Source organism: Canis lupus, chromosome 3 (assembly GCF_011100685.1).
Source record: "Canis lupus familiaris isolate Mischka breed German Shepherd chromosome 3, alternate assembly UU_Cfam_GSD_1.0, whole genome shotgun sequence".
NCBI lineage: Eukaryota > Metazoa > Chordata > Mammalia > Carnivora > Canidae > Canis > Canis lupus.
The window spans coordinates 26,743,592-26,768,547 of NC_049224.1; the positions used below are offsets into that span (position 1 = coordinate 26,743,592).

At 40.7% G+C, this 24,956-nt stretch overlaps 1 protein-coding gene across 5 annotated transcripts in view; it reads right to left on the bottom strand.

Moving 5' to 3' along the window:
- Nucleotides 1-18,985, bottom strand: part of FAM151B (family with sequence similarity 151 member B) — a 32,694-nt gene extending 13,709 nt beyond the window's left edge. For 3 of the 5 annotated variants that reach the window (XM_038532456.1, XM_038532453.1, XM_038532454.1), the window contains exons 1-4: nt 18,855-18,985; nt 10,978-11,103; nt 6,751-6,916; nt 643-860 (exon numbers count right to left, since the gene is read on the bottom strand). In XM_038532456.1, coding sequence (XP_038388384.1) covers nt 643-860; nt 6,751-6,916; nt 10,978-11,103; nt 18,855-18,879 — 535 coding nt within the window. In that variant the 5' untranslated portion in view covers nt 18,880-18,985. Of the gene's footprint in view, nt 1-642; nt 861-6,750; nt 6,917-10,977; nt 11,104-17,849; nt 18,126-18,854 lie in introns of those variants that run through there. The other 2 variants (XM_038532457.1, XM_038532455.1) reach the window with 2 other exon arrangements.
- Between the last annotated feature and the right edge of the window lie 5,971 nt (nt 18,986-24,956).

Below are 24,956 nucleotides of genomic sequence, written 5' to 3' on the forward strand. Positions count from 1 at the left end.
CAACTTCTATGGAGTACAACTTGTGCTCTTCAACCACACTCCCCCTACTTATGGCCTCACTTCACTAGAGAATTTTTTATTACTACCTCTTTATCTTTTATCTGACATAGGAAGTTTGCTCCAAGGAAAGAAAAAAATAAAAGAGTACAGAATGTTTTGCAAGTTCAAAGAGACCAACTGGGATTTGTTTAGTTTGTACAGGCAGCTTTGGTTATTTAGACTGCAAATTTCCCATCGAAGCCTGTTGACACAACATCACCAACAAATGAAGTATCTATCTGAAATAAAAGAAAGAGGGACGCCTGGGTGGCTCAAACACTGAGTGTGTGCCTTTGGCTCAGGGTGTGATGCCGGGGTCCCGGGATCGAGTCCCACATTGGGCTCCTTGTGAGGAGCCTGCTTGTCCCTCTGCCTGTGTCTCTGCCTCTTTCTCTGTGTATCTCATGAATAAATAAAATCTTTTAAAAAAAAAAAGAAAGAAAAGAAAAGAGTCATAGAGATGCCTTTAAGGGTCAGACCTTTATCTCCATTAGGCTTTTATGCTATGAAAGAAGTTTTTCGTTTTGTATTTAAACATGTTATTTTTATATTTTGAGTAGATTTTAGTTTTACCAATAAGAAATACATCTTAAGAATTATTACCTTCATTGACTTTCTCAGGATGCCATCCTGTTGTCCAACCCAGGGAAAATGTCACATCTGGAAAGAAGGATGTCACCGTGTCTATAAAAGGTTTTGCATCCACTACCATGCTGTTTCCATTTGGGCCAGGAAGAATGTCAGCATTAATCCACACAGGACGTTTCAGATGCCTCTTCACATTTTCCAGGAGCATCATGGATGGTTCTACAGCTGCCAGACTAAAAACACAGTTGATGTCAATGAGACTTATTCCTAAAGTAAAAGTAAAAACTTCTTTTAGACTAGTGATTTCAGTGTTCTCAACTTCCTAATAAAAGTATAACATGATAATGCCTGAATTAAAGAAAATCAAAGATCACAGAGCACCAGAGCAGAAAGTTAACATATGTCAATATTTCAAAATGTTGATTTATACTTATTCATTAAGTACCTTAAAGGTTCTATAAATACATAAATAATGCCATTATTTGTAGACTGAGGTTTCAAAACTCAGTATTAGGAACATTTAGTATAAAACTATTTAAGAGGGATGCCTGGGTGGCTCAGCGGTTTAGCGCCTGCCTTTGGCTCAGGGCGTGATCTCGGGGTCCTAGGATCGAGTCCCACATTGGGCTCCTTGCATGGAGCCTGCTTCTCCCTCTACCTGTGTCTCTGCCTCTCTCTCTCTTTCTGAATAAATAAATAAAATCTTAAAAAATAATAATTTAAGAAAAGACAAAGATTCACTCATCAGAATGTACAAACAAGATTTAAAAATTAGATATACTAATTACCTAAAAATTCATATTTATGAAAATACCTAAAGTATACCCAAGCTCTGTGTCTCTAATATTGGTTCATGACCTCAAAGAAAAGAGCCTCTTTTCCTTCACGTATTCTTTTAAGTTTAGATGCATAAACATGTTTCTTTCTTTTTTTTTTTTTTAAGATTTTATTTATTTATTCATGACACACACACACACACACACACAGAGACAGAGGCACAGGCAGAGGGAGAAGCAGGCTCCATGCAGGGAGCCCGACGTGGGACTTGATCCTGGGACTCTAGGATCATGCTCTGGGCCAAAGGCAGGCACCAAACCACTGAGCCACCAAGGCGCCCCCATAAACATGTTTCTAAAACTGATTGCAAAAATCAAAATTATAACATCCTCTTAAAACTTTTATAAACTCCATTTTCATTTCATAAACATTTTTTCTGGAAATGAGAGACAACTATATTTTAGTTACTATTTAAATAAAAAGTAGTTTCAATCTTTCCTTTACATTTATTCTGAAATCTATAGATTTTGAAACAGTAAGGTTTTAAGCAGTCTACATAAATTTTATTTTTTTTTAAAGATTCATTTATTTGAGAGAGAGAGAGAGAGAGAGAGCAGGGGAAGGGCAGAAGGAGAAGGAGAGAGATAATCCTCAAGCAGACTCCATCCCAGGACCCTGAGATCATGATCTGAGCTGAAATCAAGAGTTGGATGTTTAATGATGGAGCTACCCAGGTGCTCCCATAAATTTTACTTCTTTTATTTTTAGATTTTATTTAGGGACACCTGAGTTGCTCAGTGGTTGAGCATCTGCCTTTGGCTCAGGGAGTGATCCCAGAGTCCTGGGATCGAGTCCCACATCGGGCTTCCTGCAGGGAGCCTGCTTCTCCCTCTGCCTGTGTCTCTGCCTCTCTCTCTGTGTGTCTCTCATGAATAAATAAAACCTTAAAAATTTTATTTATTTATTTATTTGAGACAGAGAGAGCAGAATGAGAGAGAACACAAGCAAGGGGAAGGGCAGAGGGAGAGAGAAGCAGGCTCCCCACCGAGAAGAGAGCCCAATGCAGGGCTTGATTCCAGGACCCTCAGATCATGACCTGAGCTGAAGGCAGATGTTTAACCAACTGAGCCACCTGGGTGCTCCTAAATTTTACTTTTTAAAAATTCATACTTTACTGGACTACTATACTACTTATAATTCTAAAGATTACTTATTTATTTGGGAGAGAGAAAAAGAGAGAGAGCACAAGCAGGGGAATGCAGACAGAGACAAAAACAGGCTCCTCACTGAGCAAAAAGCCTAAAACAGGGCTCCATCACAGGACCCTGGGATAATGACCTGAGCCAAAGGCAGATGTTTAACCGACTAAGCCACCCAGGCACCCCATACTACTTATAATTCTGAATTTCTTCTGAACCTTTAAGGCCTAAATTTGATTCTAAGAAAATTAGCTTTTAGTGAATACTACAGTAGGAGGCTAAGATTCTGGGAGATGGCTGTTGGAAGGGGAGAACATTCAGTACCCTCTCTTCACATTTCCATCTTTCTCTTAAAAGATTTTTTATTTATTCATGAGATACACAGAGAGAGAGGCAGAGACATAGGCAGAGGGAGAAGCAGGGAGCCCAATATGGGATTTGATCCCAGGACTCCAGGATCATGCCCGTAGCCAAAGGCAGACAATCACTGAACCACTCAAGTGTCCCAAACATTTCCATTTTTCTTAATGGATTCCAGTCCTCCTGCCTATGCTTCTACCACTCAACTCACTTCTTTCAGCCTCCTACTATAAGGAGAGAAATTGATAATCTCATTATTTACTGGTTCATATTTATCTGTGTGCAAGGATACTATTCATTAAAACTAGAAGAAACCAGCCTCCAGCCTCTCTTTCACTCCGCTTCCACGTATTGAGCTTTTTGTTCATTCTTTTCCCTCTGATATGGAGGCCTTAGATGTTAGTGGATTAATAAACGCTAATGCTAGACCTTGCAAATTTTAATTTTTTTTTTTTGCAAATTTTAATTTAGATAAAACAGATGCTGTCATTTCTCTCTCTCAAATGCCTTGATCAATATCAGTGCCATGTTAAAACCACAATTCTGAGATCTAGGACCCCCATTTTTGGTAGCAAGTAACTTGTAGCTGTGACTCCAAAGTTTGCCTGTCTGCACATCCTAGAGCAGCAGCCAAGGTCCTGTGGGGTTCTGCTCTTCACAGGTGGAACAGGAAGAAAACCTAAACTGATCAATGCATGTCTGCCACCAATGTCTCTTTCTCAAAAGAATTCTGACTTTTTTTTAAGATTTTATTTATTTATTCATGAAAGACAGACACACACACACACACACACACACACACACACAGGCAGAGACACAGGCAGAGGGAGAAGCAGACTCCATGGAGAGAGCCCCATGTGGGACTCGATCCATGGTCTCCAGGATCACGCCCTGGGCTGCAGGCGGCGCCAAACCGCTGCGCCACCGGGGCCGTCCACAATGTATTTATTTCAAAGAACAACATACCATGTTCCTAGCCTGGAACATGTAAAAAAATTATAAATATTACAAAATGACACATCCTTCCCAATTAATCTATTAATACCATGTAATTCTAACTAAAAATAGTAGCTGAACTATTGGGATTTAATCAGGATAAGAAGCTTCTGCACAGCAAAGGAAGCAATCAATAAAACTAAAAGGTAGCGTATAGGACGGGAGAAGATATTTACAAGTGACACATCAGATAAAGGGCTAACATCCAAGATCTATAAAGAACTTATCAAACTCCACACCCAAAAAACAAACAATCCAGTCATAAAATGGGCAGAAGACATGAACAGACATTTTTTCAATGTCTCCACAAGAAGACATACACATGGCCAACAAGCTATGTTTGAGAGAGAAAAAAGAAAAAATGCTTTACATCACTTGCCATCAGGGAAATACAAATCAAAACACAATGAGATACCATTTTACACCAGTGAGAATGGCTAAAATTAACAGGATAGGAAACAACAAATATTGGCAAGGATGTGGATAAAAGAGAACCCCCCTTTTTTTTTTTTTTAAGATTTTATTTATTTATTCATGAGAAACACACACACACAGAGGCAGAGACACAGGCAGAGAGGGAAGCAGGCTCCATGCTGGGAGCCAGACATGGGATTTGATCTCGGGTCTCCAGGATCAGGCCCTGGGCTAAGGCAGCGCTAAGCCACCGAGCCACCCGGGCTGCCCAAAGACAACCTTCTTGCACTCTTGGTGAGAATGCAGGCTGGTGCAGCCACTCTGGAAACAGAGTGGAGGTTCCTTAAGAAGTTTAAAAATAGAGCTACACTATGACCCAGCAATTACACTAGTGGTTTTTTTATCCTAAAGATACGGATGTAGTGAAACGATGGGACACCTGCACCCCAATGTTCATAGCAGCCATGTCCACAATAGCCAAACTGTGGAAGGAGTCACGATGTCCTTCGATAGATGAATGGATAATGAAGATGTGGTCTATATACACAATGGAATATTACTCAGCCATCAGAAAGGATGAAGATCTACCATTTACACTGACGTGGATGGAATGGGAGGGTATTATGCCGAGTGAAATAAGTCAATTGGAGAAGAACAATTATCATATGGTTTCACTCATATGTGCAATATAAGAAATAGTGAAAGCGATCATAAGGGAAGGGGTGGAAACTGAGTGGGGAAAAATTAAGAGACAGGAAGACAAACCATGAGAGACTCCTAACTCTGGGAAACAAAGGGTTGTAGGAGGGGAAGTGGGTGTGGGGATGCGGTGACTGGGAGATGAGCACTAAGGAGGGCACACAATGAGATGAGCACTGGGTGTTACACTATATGTTGGCAAATTAAATTTAGATAAGATTAAAAATCTTTTAAAAAACCAATTCTTTCCTAGGAAAGAACATAAGCTTTGTTTTTATAGAATAGATTTTTTTTTTTCCCTGAGAAGTTACTTGTAAGTCAAACTTCTGAGTATCATATGTATTTTCCTATTAACTTTGTTTAGAAATTGGGGATGATAAAATAAAAATCATAATTAAATTAGAATAAACTGTTTAAAATGACATTCTAAGGGAAACTCCAGATAAAATTTTAGTACTTAGTTATTATTTGTATACCAAACAAAATAATTTAGAGGCATAAAATAAGAACTAGTAAAATTTGACTAACAGGTCAACCAGCTACTTTTAACAGAGGTAGTGCAGGGTTCTGGTTCACAGTATGAACTCTCCAGCCAGGCTGGCAGATTTCCTAGAAACTATGTGACAACAAGCAGTCTACTTTTTCCTCTCTACCTCTGTTCCCTCATCTGGAAAATGAAGATGATAGCAATAAGCTACCTCCTCGGGTTGTTATGAGGATTAAATGAACACATTCAGTGCTCTTAGAACAGTGCCTGACACACTCTCCTCTCCCTACTTTTTTTTTTTTTTTTTTTTTAAGAGGGGAAGTGGAGGTGTTAAGCAGAGGGAGAGGCAGAGAATCTTAAGCAGGTGCTACGCCCAGTTCTTAGCCCAATGTGGGGCTTGATTTCACAATCCTGAGATCATGACCTGAGCCAAAATTAAGAGTCTGATGCTTAATCGACTGAGCCACCCAGGTTCTCCTCAAACCACTTTTAATGAAAGTAGCATTTTAGGGACGTCTGGGTGGCTTAGTGGTTGGGCATCTGCCTTCGGCTCGGGTCGTGATCCCGGGATCCAGGATCGAGTCCTGCATCGGGCTCCCTGCGGAGAGCCTGCTTCTCCCTCTGTGTGTCTGCCTCTCTCTCTCTCTCTCTCTCTCTCTCTCAGCCTATGTCTTTCATGAATAAATAAATTCATCTTAAAAAAAAAAAAAGAGTAGCATTTTAAATTTACCATTCTATTACCACAATGATCACTTATGATAAATTCCTTTATAAAAATAAGCTTAATTTTAGCTTCAAAGAGTTCCTAAGAAACAATTTAAGCAAACAACTCAATGGGTCTTAGGTCCCTTCTTGAAACATATTAGTTTGCAATTCCATTTTCAATTTAAAGTATGTTAGTTTTAAAAAAAAGTATGTCAGTCAAGCATAGATAATGAAGCTATTGATATTTTATTTCATTGTTACTCTGTAACAACAAAAAGACTGAAAATGTTTATACAAATACCTCTTGAAGGGATGCCTGGGTGGCTCAGCGGTTGGGTGTCTTTGGGCGTCTGCCTTTGGCTCGGGCGTGATCCTAGGATCCTAGGATTGAGCTCTGCATGGGGTTCCCTGCATGGAACCTGCTTCTCCCTCTGCCTGTGTCTCTGCCTCCCTCATGAATAGATGAATAAAATCTTAAACAAATACCTCTTGAAATCCAGCTTAATGCCTTTATTGCTTTTTATAACTTCAGTCAGCCATTCCTGTAAAGTATTATCACTATTTGTTTCAGGAGGATGGGCCATGATTGGTTGGCTATATTCTGATCCATCACTTGGAAGAAGAACATCGGCCTCTATCATGTGAGCAGTACCTGTCCAAATAAAAGAACTTAAGTTAATGCTAATAAAACAAGGACTACAGAAGATGTCATGTCCTGGAGCCTTTTGAGGAAGATAAAAACTGACATTTACTGAGTGACTATTAAGTACCAGGTACTGTAGTAGGCCTTTACAGGTTTGTTTCATACATGATCAAGTAAGTGAAGAGTTAAATGCCTTTCCATAGGACATCTTAAGCTGTTGTATAGTATTTAATTTCTTCCCAGTACATAGCAAAGTGAGTATAAAAGGAAAGATTAATAAGTGTCTGTTGAAGTTTCTGAGAATAAAAATAGTACTTTTTGCTTCGCACTCCTCAAATTAGAAACTATAGATATTTATTGCATATAGTCACACTTTTCCCAAAGTTGTTGCAAAAGCTTTTTTTTTTACAAAAGCTTTTTTAAATATATTTTTTTTATTCTCAAAAAGTCTTAATCTTCAAAAAAAATTTCTTAATCTTTTTTACTGATATATTTTCTTTAATATGAATGTGTTTAAAATCCAAATGCAAAAATGTTGTAACATAAAATTACATAATATATAACAACTTCTGTAAACAACTTTGACTATTCTGAGATCTGGATGTGCTGACAGTGTGATGCTGTTATTTTTACATTGTTCCTCCTCTATTTTGTTTTCTTTCAATCATAGACATTGTTAAAAATGTAGTTTTACATGTTAATCAAATTTAAACATCTTTATTTATAATGAGTAAGGACAGGCAGGGCTAAGTAGGGAGAGATAGGTAGGGGGCCATGGAATCAGGCTCACAAAACAAAGTCCCCAAAATGCTGAGATAAGAGAAACCAGAGATAAGGGAACAAACCAGACCACCCTGCCCCAGGTATGGGTGAAAAACGTAATTTTTTTTTTTTTTTTAAATCACCTGTGACTATCAAAGAATAACCAGACCCAAAAGGAAGCCATTAAGGATGGTATCAACAGTCCTTACTCTAACCAAGACATCACAAGAATGATAAGGCCACAAACTCCCTGGTCAGTTCTTTTTTTTTTTTTTCTTTTTCTTTTTTAAATTTTTATTTATTTATGATAGACACACAGAGAGAGAGAGAGAGATAGAGAGGCAGAGACACAGGCAGAGGGAGAATCAGGCTCCATGTACCGGGAGCCTGACATGGGATTCGATCCCGGGTCTCCAGGATTGCGCCCTGGGCCAAAGGCAGGTGCTAAACCGCTGCGCCACCCAGGGATCCCTCCCTGGTCAGTTCTTTTTTTTTTTTTTTTTTAATTTTTATTTATTTATGATAGTCACATCAGAGAGAGAGAGAGGCAGAGAGAGAAGCAGGCTCCATGCACCGGGAGCCCAACGTGGGATTCGATCCCAGGTCTCCAGGATCGCACCCTGGGCCAAAGGCAGGCGCCAAACCGCTGCGCCACCCAGGGTTCCGTCCCTGGTCAGTTCTAAATAGATTACTGTCAGTGGAGGCCCACATTGGCAACCCTGTTGGGACCTGTGTGACTCCTGAGAGCTTTCTCTGTATTCTTGCTTAATAAACATCTGGTGCGGGATCCCTGGGTGGTGCACCCGCCACCGTCTCTCATGAATAAATAAAATCTTTTAAATAAACAAACAAACTTCTGTTGCTTTACTCACTCTCCTTTGTCTGCGAGATTCATTCGTTGACCCTGTGAGACAAACACCTAGCTTTCCCACTTCAATAATAGTTATACTAAATTTAAATATTCTAGGACAAATGAGATAAACCAATGAAATATAGCCTTTATGTCTCCAGGATCTTCTCTCCTTTCCTTTGGACTAAAAAGAAATTGCAAAACTAACCATGGCTGAAAAAAGGGATTTGTGAAGAGAATTCCCAAATCTAAAATTTGGAGCTCTGGTTTTGCCTAATAGAATGTAAAAAGGACATTATCTGAAGACTAAGAAACCTCTGAAAACTTCCAGATCAACATCAGACCGTCAGCAATTGGAAAGGACTTTCCAAAAAAAAAAAAAAAAAAAGAAAAAAGGAAAGGACTTTCCATTAACAATTTTAAAAATAAAGTTAAAAGTGAGGTATCCATATTTAATTAGATTATTTCTAATATAAGATTTTAGCATCATTATAAATTGTAAATTTTTAACAATTTTTTTCCAAATGTATATAATTGTTACATAAAATAAAATTTATTTTCTCTTTCAACTTTGTATCTTGAGATTTTCTAAACATACCCATGAATTGCAGTCATTTATCTGTAACAATCTTTTGATTTTCTATATACACAACTATATTGTCTGAAAGTAGTGTTTTTATTTCTTCCTTTTTTCCATTAAAAAAATTAACATACAATTTACAGACCATAAAATTCAGACTTTTAAAGTATACCATTCAGTGGTTCTTAAAAAATATTCAGGGGCGCCTGGGTGGCTCAGTGGTTGAGCTTCTTCTGCCTTCAGCTTAGGGCATGATCTTGGGGTCCTGGGATCGAGTCCCATATTGGGTTCCTTGCATGGAGCCTGCTTCTTCTGTCTCCTGTCTCTGCCTCTCTCTGTGTCTCTCATGAATAAATAAAGAAAATCTTAAAAAAAAAAAAAAAAAAAGGGATCCCTGGGTGGCGCAGCGGTTTAGCGCCTGCCTTTGGCCCAGGGTGCAATCCTGGAGACCCAGGATTGAATCCCACATCGGGCTCCCAGTGCATGGAGCCTGCTTCTCCCTCTGCCTGTGTCTCTGCCTCTCTATCTCTCTCTCTCTCTGTGTGACTATCATAAATAAATAAAAAAATTTAAAAAAAAATTCAGAAGGCTGTACAACCGCCACCAATACCTAATTCCAGAAAAATTTCATTATTCCAGAAAGAAATCTTGTACCCATTAGCATTTACTCCCTATTCTCTACTCCAGCCAGCTCCTGTCATCCACTAACCAACTTTTTCCTGAAGCTTTGCTTTTGCTAAAATTCACTTATTATATAATCACTGTGTGGTTATTATGTGCTAGGCACTGCTTTAGGTTATCAAAGATTCAATATTAAACCAAAGCTTCCTCTTTTTGAGGAGCAAAAAATAACAAAAAAAATATATATCTTTACAATAAAAATGTATTTTGATATACATTATCCAGATGCATAATTGAGTAGGATACAAAAGATGCACATATTTTTACAATAAAACTTAGGACTGAGGAATTTTCCTTGTTGTATCAAGTCACTTTGAGCTATGCCCTAGATCTCTCTGATGACACCATTTTAGTTTCCTGTGCTGCTGCATCCAACAGGGGTACTTCAAAGGAAAAGGCTGAAAAAAAATACTACAATGTTCATCTATGATGAAGAAATACACACACACACACACACACACAGAGCCACACTCAATATATGTATATTATGTCTGTGTGAGTGTATTTTTTATACATATATATATATATATATATATATATATATATATATAATCTCTCTTTCTCTCTCTTCTAGCCTAAGCTTAAATACTACCCAAGGCAATTAATTATAAATTGGTATACAATGGCTTCATCCATCCATTCAGCAAATATTTATTGAGCTTCTCTTTAATACACTACGAAAGACACAAAAATATTTAAGACATACATTGATCTTAAAAATTTTACTCAAATTGGGACACCTGTGTGGTTCAGCAGTTGAGCATCTGCCTTTGGCTCAGAGCATGATCCCTGAGTTCCTCCAGGAATGAGTCCCTCATTGGGCTCCCTGCAAGGAGTCTGCTTCTCCCTCTCTCTAGGTCTCTGCTTCTCTCTGTCTCTCATGAATAAATAAAATCTTTAAAAAACAATTTTTTACTCAAATCACCGTAGTATATAAGCAAGTATAATAATATATTGAGACTTTCAAATAGACACAGAAAAGGCAAATCACTTCTGGAAAATAAGAAAATTCTTCCATTATGGAAATCTGTTCATTTTATAAAGAAAATGAGATCTTTTAATAAAAATGTTTATATCAGCCTAGAATTTACACTTTGATCATCTAAGCCTTTGATACCTGCAAATATGCCCAGATATCAAAGAAGAGTTGAATTAATGTATTATCCAGTGTATATACAAGAAATTATATTGACTTACTTTTCAGTGCTTCATTCACTTGTGCCTTGTGATTAGCTGCATGATACCAGATGATTTCAGCACCATCTTCTGTTGTGATCTGGTTATTTCTCAGAAAATATTCTAGTATATTTTCACTCCAAGATCCTAAAACAACATTTATATTAAAAAGAATGGATTGTTTTTATGGGGCAAACATTTTAAAGTAACAATGGGCAGAGCGGGCAGCGCAGGTGGCTCAGCGGTTTAGAGCCGCCTTCAGCCCAGGGCGTGATCCTGGAGACCCAGGATCTAGTCCCACATCGGGCTCCCTGCATGGAGCCTGCTTTTCCCTCTGCCTGTGTCTCTGTCTCTCTCTGTGTGTGTGTGTCATGAATAAATAAATAAAATCTTAAAAAAAAAAAAAAAAAAAAAAACAATGGCCAGAGCATATTATGGGGGAGAATAATAAAGTAATTAAACTGGGAATAATTGAGAACAAGCATTATGACATGGGAGGTGTGTGTGTGTGTGTGTGTGTGTGTATATACACACACACACAAACATGCTATATATAACTAATAATTAGTAAGCATATAGGAGAGTCTGTCTGAAACTCAGAAGCCATGAGGAAGTAAGGAGAAAGAAAAAGATAAGGTACGAAGCAGGTATTTAAAGCAAGATTTTTCACATGATCTCCTCCCCAATCCTGGACCATAAGTTAGTAAAATGTATGTGAAGTCCTATTAAAAACTACATTAAAGCTTTTTAAAGTTTGTGCAACTTGTTTTCTCCATCTGAGGCCCCATTCTATATTATTAACAATTTAGAATCTTAAATGACACATGTAAGTATATTCACCTTTGGATTATGAATCTCAACAACGTTTATATGAGTAAATAAACTTCTGAATTAGTAATTATAGATTTACCTAGTATGTACAAATATACATAATTCCCTTACCAATCAACTACTTTTTGGCTTACCAGATTTTTCTTAATTAAGCATTAAAATACGTGAGTTAATCAAGACTAAAATACTTGAACAGAAGTCTACTCCATACTATGTCATATCCCAATATAACAATGAAAAAAATTACATAATTCTTGTTTATTCATTTAAAACATTTTAGTGTCTATCAATTGGTTGCAAATTCCTTATGCATGAGATTATGTCTTCTGTTAATTATTAACTCTACCTAATGACTGATAAATCTAAAAATGGCCAGCAGAAACTGCTGATAAGACATTGAGAAAAAGTAAATTTTGATTAAAGAATGGAGGGATATACAAAGAGAACTTCTAACCAACATGCATGGAATTTAGCAACCACTCTGAAATATTGGGCTACAGAACAGAAGTGAGAGTTAGCTGTAGCATCCACTATAGCCCAGAAAACATGGCTCTATTAGCATATGCAACAGTCACAGACCATTCAGACTCAAATGAAAATACATTTTTTATATATTTGAGTTAGGCATTTAAATTTTTTAAATTATTTTTTTAAAAGATGTATTTATCGGGCAGCCCCGGTGGCACAGCGGTTTGGTGCCGCCTGCAGCCTGGGGTGTGATCCTGGAGACCCAGGATCGGGTCCCACGTCAGGCTCCCTGCATGGAGCCTGCTTCTCCCTCTGCCTGTGTCTCTGCCTCTCTCTGTGTGTCTATGAATAAATAAATAAAATCTTTAAAAATAACTAACTAACTAAATAAATAAATAAATAAATAGGTTATTTATTTATTTATTCATGAGAGACAGAGAGAGAGGCAGAGACATAGGCAGAGGGAGAAGCAGGCTCCCTCTGGGGAGCCAATGCAGGACTTGATCCTGGATCCCAGGATCATGCCCTGAGTCAAAGGCAAATGCTCAACTGCTGAGCCACCCAGGTGTCCTGAGTTAGGCATTTTTAGAAGGCGCATTAATTATAGGCTAAAACAGAAATGTCCAACAGTGGGAAAATAATTAAAACATAGTATATCTTCATGATAAAATATATGACTGCTATGGCTGTTAAAAAAGTTTTTAAGATATATCAAAAGCCTCACAAAAATGGCTATCACGCATGTAATTACAAAAACACTAAAAGTTAATTGTGCATATTGGATGTCTGTGGCACCTTTCAAAATTTTAGAAGGGCAACTTACAAATTAACAATAAAAAACCCTAATTCCAGCAATTAAAAACATTTGAAGTAAAAAGTTCTCTTTGCCCTAATAATGGATGTAATTGTTACCTTAGACTTAGTCACAACTGTATATGAATTTAAGAAGTCTGCAATTACCTGTGACCTAGCATATTATTACTATTTTAGCTAGGCTATAACTGAAAATAGGGCCAAGAGAAAGGCAAAATTGTTTCTTTTTTTTTTTTTAAGTTCTTTTTTTTTTTTTAAATTTTTATTTATTTATGATAGTCACAGAGAGAGAGAGAGGCACAGAGACACAGGCAGAGGGAGAAGCAGGCTCCATGCACCGGGAGCCCGACGTGGGATTCGATCCCGGGTCTCCAGGATCGCGCCCTGGGCCAAAGGCAGGCGCCAAACCGCTGCGCCACCCAGGGATCCCGCAAAATTGTTTCAATTTTTTAAAAATTAGTGTACTTTTTCAGGAAGCAGTTTTAGACTTACAAAGATATGCCCTCCCCTATTTTTTATATCTTTTTGAGGTAATGAAAATATTTTAAAATGGATTGTAGTGATGCTTACACAACTCTGATATGCTAAAAACCACGATATTATATGCTTTATTTTTTATTTTTAAAGACTTTGTTTATTCATGAGAGACAGAGAAGCAAAGACATAGGCAGAGGGAGAAGCAGGCTCCCTTTGGCAACCCCAATGTGGGACTCCATCCCAGGATCCCAGGATCATGCCCTGAGCTGAAGGCTGATGCTCAATCACTGAGCCATCCAGGCACCCCTATTATATGCTTCAAATAAGTGAATTGTATGGTATGGAAATTATATCTTAATAGTTTTTTAAAAGATAATGGTAAAAAAAATTTACCCTTTGACTCAGAAATTCCACTTTCATAAACTTATCCCATAGACAGATATGCTCATATATGGGAAATGACACATCTGATACAAGGAGATTTACTGACATTGTAACAGCATGAGTGAAAAGAAACTAAATATCCATCAACTATGGATTCATTAAATAAATTATGATACATTCATGCAATGGAATATTATGCAGCCATTAAAAAGAATGAGGCAAATCCATATGTACTGATATAATCTCAAAGATATGTTAAGTGGAGAAAAAGCACAGTGGGAACAATATGAATGGGTACTATGGCAGGAAGAATAATGACCCCCCAAAGATGTCCATGTCCTAATTCCTGTAAACTGTGAATATGTTATATTTCATAGCAAGGGGAATTTAGGAGACAAACAGAATAAAGGTTGCTACTCAGTTGACTTTGGGGTGGGGAAGAGTAGCTTGGATTACACAGGTGGGCCCGGTGAATCACAAGATCCTTATAAGTGAAAAAGAGAGGCAGGAGAGTCAGTGTCAGAGTGATGCAATGTGAGAAGGACTGGACCAGCCACTGGTGGTTCTGAACATGGAGGAAGAGACCATAAGCCAAAGAACTCAGGCATCCGAGAGGATGGAAAAGACAAAAATATGGATTCTCTCCTAGAGCCCCCAGAAGGAATGCAATCATGCTGCCACTTTGATTTTAGGTCAGTGAGACTATTTCAGACTTCTGACCTACGGATCTATAAGGTAATAAATTTGTGTTGTTCTAGCAACTAAAAGCTAATGCTCTGAAAAAAGTAGTTTGTATATTAAAAAAAAAGGGGGGGGGGGACCAAGGAAGATATATAGCATATGGTGGCATGTGTACTATGTTCTTAAAAGTTAGGGCTGTTAGTGTCAACCAAGAGAAGAGCCAGAACTGAAATAAAAGCATTTAGTTGGGGTCTGAGAATTGCAATTCAGGGAGGTTTTTAAAAAAAAAAAAAAAAAACACAAAGCAAAAAAAAAAAAAAAAAACAACTCAAAGTCAGGGGCTTTTATTTTTTTCTTTTTTAAAAGAATTTATTTATTTATGAGAGACACAGAGAGAGAGAGGCAAGACACAGGCAGAAGGAGAAGCAGGCTCCATGCAGGGAGCTCCATGTGGGACTCGATACCGAGACTCCAGGATCACGCCCTGGGCTGAAGGCAGGTGCTAAACCGCTGAGCCACCCGGGGTGCCCAGTCAGGGGCTTTTAAAGACAAACAATGTTTCTATATGTTGTGTACCAAAAATTTTATCTGATGTTGGTAGCAGAAAACTGATCTTAGCCAAGCATGATTGGTTGCTAAGGCTACCACTAAGAAAAAGTCTGTTACTGCAGTAAGTTGCAGGTGTTTGTGCAGAGTCCTTGGAATGTTTGCACTTTGGCCCAGTTCAAAAATTCATGGTTCTACCTGGTGAGAATGTGCATAAGGCCTTCCTCCTTAATAGCCTTCTGGCTCCATTTTAAAACCTCTTAAGATAAGTTAACCCATTTTATTTTACCACTCACATTAGAAAATATATCAAAAAGTTACTATTGGCATTCTGTGTACTTTCTTTTCCTACTTCGATATACATTTTACAAATGTTCTAAAATGAGCATGTATTATGTTTACAATCAGGAAAACACTTAAGCTGAAAAAAGAATATGTCACCAAACCTGTCTAATGTGACTACTTAGGTTTTTATAAAAGGTACTCTGGGATCCCTGGGTGGCGCAGCGGTTTGGCGCCTGCCTTTGGCCCAGGGCGCGATCCTGGAGACCCGGGATCGAATCCCACATCGGGCTCCCGGTGCATGGAGCCTGCTTCTCCCTCTGCCTGTGTCTCTGCAGCTCTCTCTCTCTCTGTGTGACTATCATAAATAATTTTAAAAAATAAATAAATAAATAAAAAAGAAAAAAAATTAAAAAAAAAATAAAAGGTACTCTAACCTTCTGGGGGCCCCTGGGTGGCTCAGTCACTTAAACATTCGATTCTTGATTTCAGCTCAAGTCATGATCTCAGGGTCCTCAGATCCAGCCCTGGCTCCTCGCTCAGCAGGATGTCTGATTCTCTTCCTCCCCCACCCCATCACTCTCAAATAAATAAATAAATCCTAAAAGAGAGAGAGAGAGAGAGAGAGAGAGAGAGAGACTGTCTCCTTCTGGAGTAGAACCACCTAGTTTAAAATACCTCCCAACTCTGGGGACAAGTGAAAGGGACACAGTAGATACCAACTTCCAAAAGCTATATAACAAAAAGCTGGAATAATGGTTCGCCACATCCCTTTGTCTTTATTTCTCACTCTCACCCAATTTCAAGAGAAACCGAACTGCCAAAACTATTCTCTATTTGATCTACTGAAATTATAGATCAAGTAAATGTCACTTTCAACCATGACCCCAAGACACAATATTCCTTCCTCCTTACCACTCCTTTCCAAAATCATACTGGAATTACTAGCTATGCACTAAGACAACAAAAGTAAATAAAAAGTATACAGGTTGGGAAAAGAAGATAGAAGTCTTTGTTTACAGATGACATGACTGTTTATGCAAAGAATCTGAAAGAATCAACACAAAACCTCCCAGGATTAATAAGTGATTGTTGCAAGCTTGAAGGATACAAGGTTAATATATAAGTCAATTGTCTTTCTACTTACCAGCAAAAAAACAACTGGAATTTGAGATGAAACACACAATATCATTTACATTAGCACCCAAAAAGCCAAAAATACCTAGGTATAAATCTAACAAAATATGTACAAGATCTATAAAAGGACAACCACAGAACTCTGATAAATGAAATCAAAGAACTAGAGACATTCCATGTTCATGGATAGAAAGACTTTTTTTTTTTTTGGTAGATAGAAAGACTTTATATTGTCAAGATGCCAGTTCTTCTGATTTCATTTACAGATTCAAGCAAACACAATCAAAATCCCACTAAGTTATTTTATAGATATTGAGAAACTGATTCTAAAGTTTATATGGAGGGCACAAAACCCAGACTAGCCAACACAATCCTGAGGGAGAATAACAAAGAGGTGACACTACCCAACGTTAAGACTTACAAAGCTACAGTAACCAAGGCAGGGCAGTACTGGTGAAAAAACAGACAAAGAGATCAGTGGAATACAACAGGGAGCCCTCAAGTAAATGCCCTGTAAAGAGGGTCAATTGATCTTTGATAGGGACACCTGGGTGGCTCAGCAGCTGAGCACCTGCCTTTGGCCCAGGGCATGATCCTAGGATCCTAGGATCCTGGGATCGAGTCCCATCCCACATTGGGCTCCCTGCAGGGAGCTTGCTTCTTCCTTATGCCTGTGTCTCTGCCTTTCTGTGTGTGTGTGTCTCTCATAAACAAATAAGTAAATTCTTAAAAAAAAAAAAAAAAATCTTTGACAAAGGAACAAAGGCAATAGAATAAAGACAATCTTTGTTAACAATAATGTTGGAACAAGTGGACATCCACACGGAAAACAATGAATCTGAAACAGACCTTACATCCTTCACAAAAATTAAATGCAAAATCTAAAACTCCTAGAATATAGGAGAAAACCTAGATGACCTCAGATGTGGTGATGACTTTTTTTGATAGAGCAGCAAGGCACCATCCAGGAAAGAAAGACTGGGTAAGCTGGACTTCATTAAAATGAAAAAACTTCTACTCTACAAAAGACAATATCAAGAAAATGAAGAGGCCAGCCACAGACTAGCAGAAAATATTTGCAACAGACACAGCTGATATTGGATACAATATACAAAGAACACTTATAAGCCAACAACGAGAAAATAAACAACTTGGATCTTAAAAATGGGCCAATGACTTTATCAGCAAATATAAAGAGATGGCAAGTATTTGAAAAAGTGCTGCACATGATATGTCATCAGAGAAACACAGAACGATGAGGCACAACAACCCACCTATTAGAATGGCCAAAATCTGAGACACTGACAACACCAAACGCTGGTGGGAGCAGAGCAACAGGAATTCTCATTTACTGTTGGTGGGAACGCAAAATGCTGCGGCCACTTGAAAAGACAGGCAGTTTCGGGGGCATCCCGGGTGTCTCAGAGGTTTAGGGCCGCCTGCGGCCCAGGGCGTGACCCCGGGGTCACGGGATCCAGTCCCGCGTCGGGCTCCCCGCATTGGAGCCTGCTCTTCCCCCGGCCTCTGCCTCTGCCTCTCTCTCTGTGTCTCTAATAAAGAAATAAAATCTTTAAAATAAAAGACAGGCAGTTCCTTCTAGAACTAAACATACCCTTACCATACAATCCAACAATGGTGCTCCTTGATATTCACCCAAAGGAGCTGAAAAGTTAAATCCACAGAAAAGCCTGCGCATGGACGTTTGCAGGCGCTTTACCCCTAAGTGCCAGAAATTAGCAGCAACCACGAGGTCTCTGAATGGGTGAAGAGGTAAATCGACCTTGGCGCATCCAGACAACCGAGCAGGAATATTACCCGGTGCTGAAAGGAGGGGAGCTCTCAGGTCGTGAAGAACCTCGAAGGCACGGGGTTAGGGGGCAGAAGCGCATCTGAAGAGGCTACTGCCGCCTGCAGCCGGAGGACATCCCGGAGGAGGCCGAAGAGGTGGGGACGCCGCGGGACCCGCACCTGTCTACACCCGAGGGCCGTACACTATCAGCCGGGCGCCCTAAGGGAGACCAAGCGCTGCGATTCGTGGCCAGTGGGAAACGCTGGGGAAGCGTCCACCTAGGCTACGGGGGGAGTCTCTGGGTCCTCCCGCTCAGGCTTCCTATGAACCCAAAACTACCCTAAGAAAAAGAAAGAAAGCATTCCCTTTCGAAAAGGGCCCGATGCCCTTGCCCTTCGCGGCCGCCCGCGCAGCCGCCCCAGCGCCCCACCCGAGCCTGCGGGCCAAGGCCTGCCGCCCACCGGGCCCCGACGGCGGGGTCCGCGCTTACCCGGAACCCCCGCGGCCGCTGTCATGGCGCCGGGCCGTGGGCCGCCGCGGCTGCCCTCCGGGCGGCTGGAAAGCCTGCAGACCCGACTCCGCCTCCGCCCGCGGCCCCCGCCCGCGGCCCCCGCCACTTGCAGGGCGGCGGCTTCCGGACGGCGGTGCGCACGCGCGGGGCGGAGCCCGAGTCCGGAGCGCGCCGTCGGGGGCCGCTTCCGCCGCCCAAGTGTCGCGGGAATTGCTCGGGCGAGAGCGGGCGCGGGGGGCGGTGCGATGTGCTTCCCGGGCTCGGGGGTGTCGTCCCTTTTTTATTTTATTTTATTTTATTTTATTTTATTTTTTTAATTTATTTTTTTATTGGTGTTCAATTTACTAACATACAGAATAACCCCCAGTGCCCGTCACCCATTCACTCCCACCCCCCTACCCTCCTCACCTTCTACCACCCCTAGTTCGTTTCCCAGAGTTAGGAGTCTTTACGTTCTGTCTCCCTTTCTGATATTTCCCACACATTTCTTCTCCCTTCCCTTATATTCCCTTTCACTATTATTTATATTCCCCAAATGAATGAGAACATATAATGTTTGTCCTTCTCCGACTGACTTACTTCACTCAGCATAATACCCTCCAGTTCCATCCACGTTGAAGCAAATGGTGGGTATTTGTCATTTCTAATAGCTGAGTAATATTCCATTGTATACATAAACCACATCTTCTTTATCCATTCATCTTTCGTTGGACACCGAGGCTCCTTCCACAGTTTGGCTATCGTGTCCGTTGCTGCTATAAACATCGGGGTGCAGGTGTCCCGGCGTTTCACTGCATCTGCATCTTTGGGGTAAATCCCCAACAGTGCAATTGCTGGGTCGTAGGGCAGGTCTATTTTTAACTCTTTGAGGAACCTCCACACAGTTTTCCAGAGTGGCTGCACCAGTTCACATTCCCACCAACAGTGTAGGAGGGTTCCCTTTTCTCCGCATCCTCTCCAACATTTGTTGTTTCCTGCCTTGTTAATTTTCCCCATTCTCACTAGTGTGAGGTGGTATCTCATTGTGGTTTGATGTATTTCCCTGATGGCAAGTGATGCAGAGCATTTTCTCATGTGCATGTTGGCCATGTCTATGTCTTCCTCTGTGAGATTTCTGTTCATGTCTTTTTTTTTTATTTTTTTTATTTTTTTTTAATTTTTATTTATTTATGATAGTCACAGAGAGAGAGAGAGAGAGAGAGAGGCAGGCAGAGGGACATAGGCATAGGCAGAGGGAGAAGCAGGCTCCATGCACCGGGAGCCCGATGTGGGATTCGATCCCGGGTCTCCAGAATCGCGCCCTGGGCCAAAGGCAGGCGCCAAACCGCTGCGCCACCCAGGGATCCCTCTGTTCATGTCTTTTGCCCATTTCATGATTGGATTGTTTGTTTCTTTGGTGTTGAGTTTAATAAGCTCTTTATAGATCTTGGAAACTAGCCCTTTATCTGATATGTCATTTGCAAATATCTTCTCCCATTCTGTAGGTTGTCTTTGAGTTTTGTTGACGGTATCCTTTGCTGTGCAAAAGCTTCTTATCTTGATGAAGTCCCAATAGTTCATTTTTGCTTTTGTTTCTTTTGCCTTCGTGGATGTATCTTGCAAGAAGTTACTATGGCCGAGTTCAAAAAGGGTGTTGCCTGTGTTCTTCTCTAGGATTTTGATGGAATCTTGTCTCACATTTAGATCTTTCATCCATTTTGAGTTTATCTTTGTGTATGGTGAAAGAGAGTGGTCTAGTTTCATTCTTCTGCATGTGGATGTCCGATTTTCCCAGCACCATTTATTGAAGAGACTGTCTTTCTTCCAATGGATAGTCTTTCCTCCTTTATCGAATATTAGTTGCCCATAAAGTTCAGGGTCCACTTCTGGATTCTCTATTCTGTTCCACTGATCTATGTGTCTGTTTTTGTGCCAGTACCACACTGTCTTGATGACCACAGCTTTGTAGTACAACCTGAAATCTGGCATTGTGATGCCCCCAGATATGGTTTTCTTTTTTAAAATTCCCCTGGCTATTCGGGGTCTTTTCTGATTCCACACAAATCTTAAAATAATTTGTTCTAACTCTCTGAAGAAAGTCCATGGTATTTTGATAGGGATTGCATTAAACGTGTATATTGCCCTGGGTAACATTGATATTTTCACAATATTAATTCTGCCAATCCATGAGCATGGAATATTTTTCCATCTCTTTGTGTCTTCCTCAATTTCTTTCAGAAGTGTTCTATAGTTTTGAGGGTATAGATCATTTACATCTTTGGTGAGGTTTATTCCTAGGTATGTTATGCTTTTGGGTGCAATTGTAAATGGGATTGACTCCTTAATTTCTCTTTCTTCAGTCTCATTGTTAGTGTATAGAAATGCCACTGACTTCTGGGCATTGATTTTGTATCCTGCCACGCTACCGAATTGCTGTATGAGTTCTAGCAATCTTGGGGTGGAGACTTTTGGGTTTTCTATGTAGAGTATCATGTCATCAGCGAAGAGGGAGAGTTTGACTTCTTCTTTGCCAATTTGAATGCCTTTAATGTCTTTTTGTTGTCCTGATTGCTGAGGCTAGGACTTCCAGTACTATGTTGAACAGCAGTGGTGAGAGTGGACATCCCTGTCTTGTTCCTGATCTTAGGGGAAAGGCTCCCAGTGCTTCCCCATTGAGAATGATATTTGCTGTGGGCTTTTCATAGATGGCTTTTAAGATGTCGAGGAATGTTCCCTCTATCCCTACACTCTGAAGAGTTTTGATCAGGAATGGATGCTGTATTTTGTCAAATGCTTTCTCTGCATCCAATGAGAGGATCATATGGTTCTTGGTTTTTCTCTTGCTGATATGATGAATCACATTGATTGTTTTACGGGTGTTGAACCAGCCTTGTGTCCCAGGGATAAATCCTACTTGGTCATGGTGAATAATTTTCTTAATGTACTGTTGGATCCTATTGGCCAGTATCTTGTTGAGAATTTTTGCATCCATGTTCATCAGGGATATTGGTCTGTAATTCTCCTTTTTGGCGGGGTCTTTGTCTGGCTTTGGAATTAAGGTGATGCTGGCTTCATAGAACGAATTTGGAAGTACTCCATCTCTTTCTATCTTTCCAAACAGCTTTAGGAGAATAGGTATGGTTTCTTCTTTAAACGTTTGATAAGGGATCCCTGGGTGGCGCAGCGGTTTAGCGCCTGCCTTTGGCCCAGGGCGCGATCCTGGAGACCCGGGATCGAGTCCCACATCAGGCTCCCGGTGCATGGAGCCTGCTTCTCCCTCTGCCTGTGTCTCTGCCTCTCTCTCTCTCACTGTGTGCCTATCATAAATAAATAAAAAAAAAATTAAAAAAAAAAAAAAAAGATTTAAAAAAATAAATAAATAAACGTTTGATAAAATTCCCCTGGGAAGCCATCTGGCCCTGGACTCTTGTGTCTTGGGAGGTTTTTGATGACTGCTTCAATTTCCTCCCTGGTTATTGGCCTGTTCAGGTTTTCTATTTCTTCCTGTTCCAGTTTTGGTAGTTTGTGGCTTTCCAGGAATGCGTCCATTTCTTCTAGATTGCCTAATTTATTGGCGTATAGCTGTTCATAATATGTTTTTAAAATCGTTTGTATTTCCTTGGTGTTGGTAGTGATCTCTCCTTTCTCATTCATGATTTTATTAATTTGAGTCTTCTCTCTCTTCTTTTTAATAAGGCTGGCTAATGGTTTATCTATCTTATTAATTCTTTCAAAGAACCAACTCCTGGTTCTGTTGATCTGTTCCACAGTTCTTCTGGTCTCGATTTCGTTGAGTTCTGCTCGAATCTTTATTAACTCCCTTCTTCTCTTGGGTGTAGGATCTATTTGCTGTTTTTTCTCTAGCTCCTTTATGTGTAAGGTTAGCTTTTGTATTTGAGTTCTTTCCAGTTTTTGAATGGATGCTTGTATTGCGATGTATTTCCCCCTTAGGACTGCTTTTGCTGCATCCCAAAGATTTTGAACGGTTGTATCTTCATTCTCATTAGTTTCCATGAATCTTTTTAATTCTTCCTTAATTTCCTGGTTGACCCTTTTATCTTTTAGCAGGATGGTCCTTAACCTCCATGTGTTTGAGGTCCTTCCAAACTTCTTGTTGTGATTTAGTTCTAATTTCAAGGCATTATGGTCCGAGAATATGCAGGGGACGATCCCAATCTTTTGGTATCGGTTCAGACCCAATTTGTGACCCAATATGTGGTCTATTCTGGAGAAAGTTCCATGTGCGCTTGAGAAGAATGTGTATTCAGTTGAGTTTGGATGTAAAGTTCTGTAGATATCTGTGAAATCCATCTGGTCCAGTGTATCATTTAAAGCTCTCGTTTCTTTGGAGATGTTTTGCTTAGAAGACCTATCGATTATAGAAAGAGCTAGATTGAAGTCACCAAGTATAAGTGTATTATTATCTAAGTATTTCTTCACTTTGGTTAATAATTGATTTCCCTTTTTTATTTTAGGGACATCCTGAAATGGCAAGGAATCGTTTCTCCATAAACCTGGCTGTTTTGGGGGTGCGTGGGTGGCTCAGCGGTTTAGCGTCGCCTTCCGCCCAGGGCGTGACCTCGGGGTCCCGGGATCGAGTCCCGCCTCGGGCTCCCTGCATGCGTGGAGCCTGCTTCTCCCTCTGCCTGGGTCTCTGCCTCTCTCTCTCTCTTTCTATAAATAAATAAGAAAGAAATCTAAAAAAGAAAAAATTCTTACACTTTATTTTTTTTAATTTATTTTTTTCTTACACTTAAAAAAAAAAAGAAAAGAAAGTTTGCTGCCTCCGTCTTCCTGCCATTGTTCGCGCAGGAGGCGCGCGCTGCTGCTGGATTCTCTCCCCAGTGCCCGGTTGGCCACAGCTCCTGACCCGCTTTCCGCAGCCACGCGGGGCCTAGGGGTCCCGGTCCGGGTTCGAGTCCCGCGTCGGGCTCCCCGCGGGGGCCCCGCTTCTCCCTCTGCCTGCGCCCTTGCCTCTCTGTGTCTCCCGTGAAAAAAAATACATGGAATCTCGGGGCGCCCGCGGTGGCCCAGCGGTTTGGCGCTGCCTTCGGGCTCCTGCGTGGAGCCTGCTTCTCCCTCTGCCTGTGTCTCTCATGAATAAGTGGATAAAATAAAAAAAAAAAAAATTAAAATAAAAATTCCTTTAGAAATTCCTTTATCTCTGCCCCCAGGACACGTGTGGGCAATCATCCCCAAGCACGTGGCCCACCGGTACAGATCTGTAGGGTCTCATGACTCGGGTCTCATTAGACGGTGGTAAGTGGCCTTTTCCCACAACAGCTGCCCCTCGAGGTCCTGGAAACCCGGCTTCCAAAGCTCCTTAGGGAGGACGCGCTCCCCAACCCTCCCTCTCCCAGGGGTACAATCAGCCTCCCCTCCCAGGCCCGGCAGCCCTCTCCCTGCCCCACGGCTCCCGGCTTTTTCTTTTTTTTTTTTTTTAGATTTTATTTATTTTAAAGATTTTTTTATTTATTCATGATAGACACAGGGAAGCAGAGACCCAGGCAGAGGGAGAAGGAGCAGCAGGCTCCACGCAGGGAGCCAGACGCGGGACTCGATCCTGGGACCCCGGGGTCACGCCCTGGGCCAAAGGCAGCACTAAACCGCTGAGCCCCCCGGGCTGCCCCCCGGGCTCTAATAAAACCACCCTTTGCCCCAAAGACGTCTCAAGCATTCTTTCTTGGCCGTGGGCTCCGGACCTCCCCCCCACCAAACCTCTTCCATGTAACCCCAAACAGCATCACTGTGCCTAATACAGCTCCGTCGGGGATAAATGAAGGTACCACGTCCTCTGACCACGCAGACGGCAGCCCTTCAGATGTAATGGGTTTTAGTCTTCCCACACTTGGGCTGTAATTATTTCAATTTGTCTTTAGTTGGGCTTCCAGTATCCTCTGGGTGTCTCTAGCTGAACCAAAAAGATTTCTAGAGTTTCAGAAAACACTAAATTCTAATGATTTAAGTGGTGTGTGTGTGTATGTGTGTTTAAATCTTTGAGATACAGTTAGTTGGCTCATATTTGATTTGCAGGTACCTAATGGACAAAAAATGTTACACATTTAAACTGTCCAAATCAGGGATTCCCCGGGTGGCTCAGCG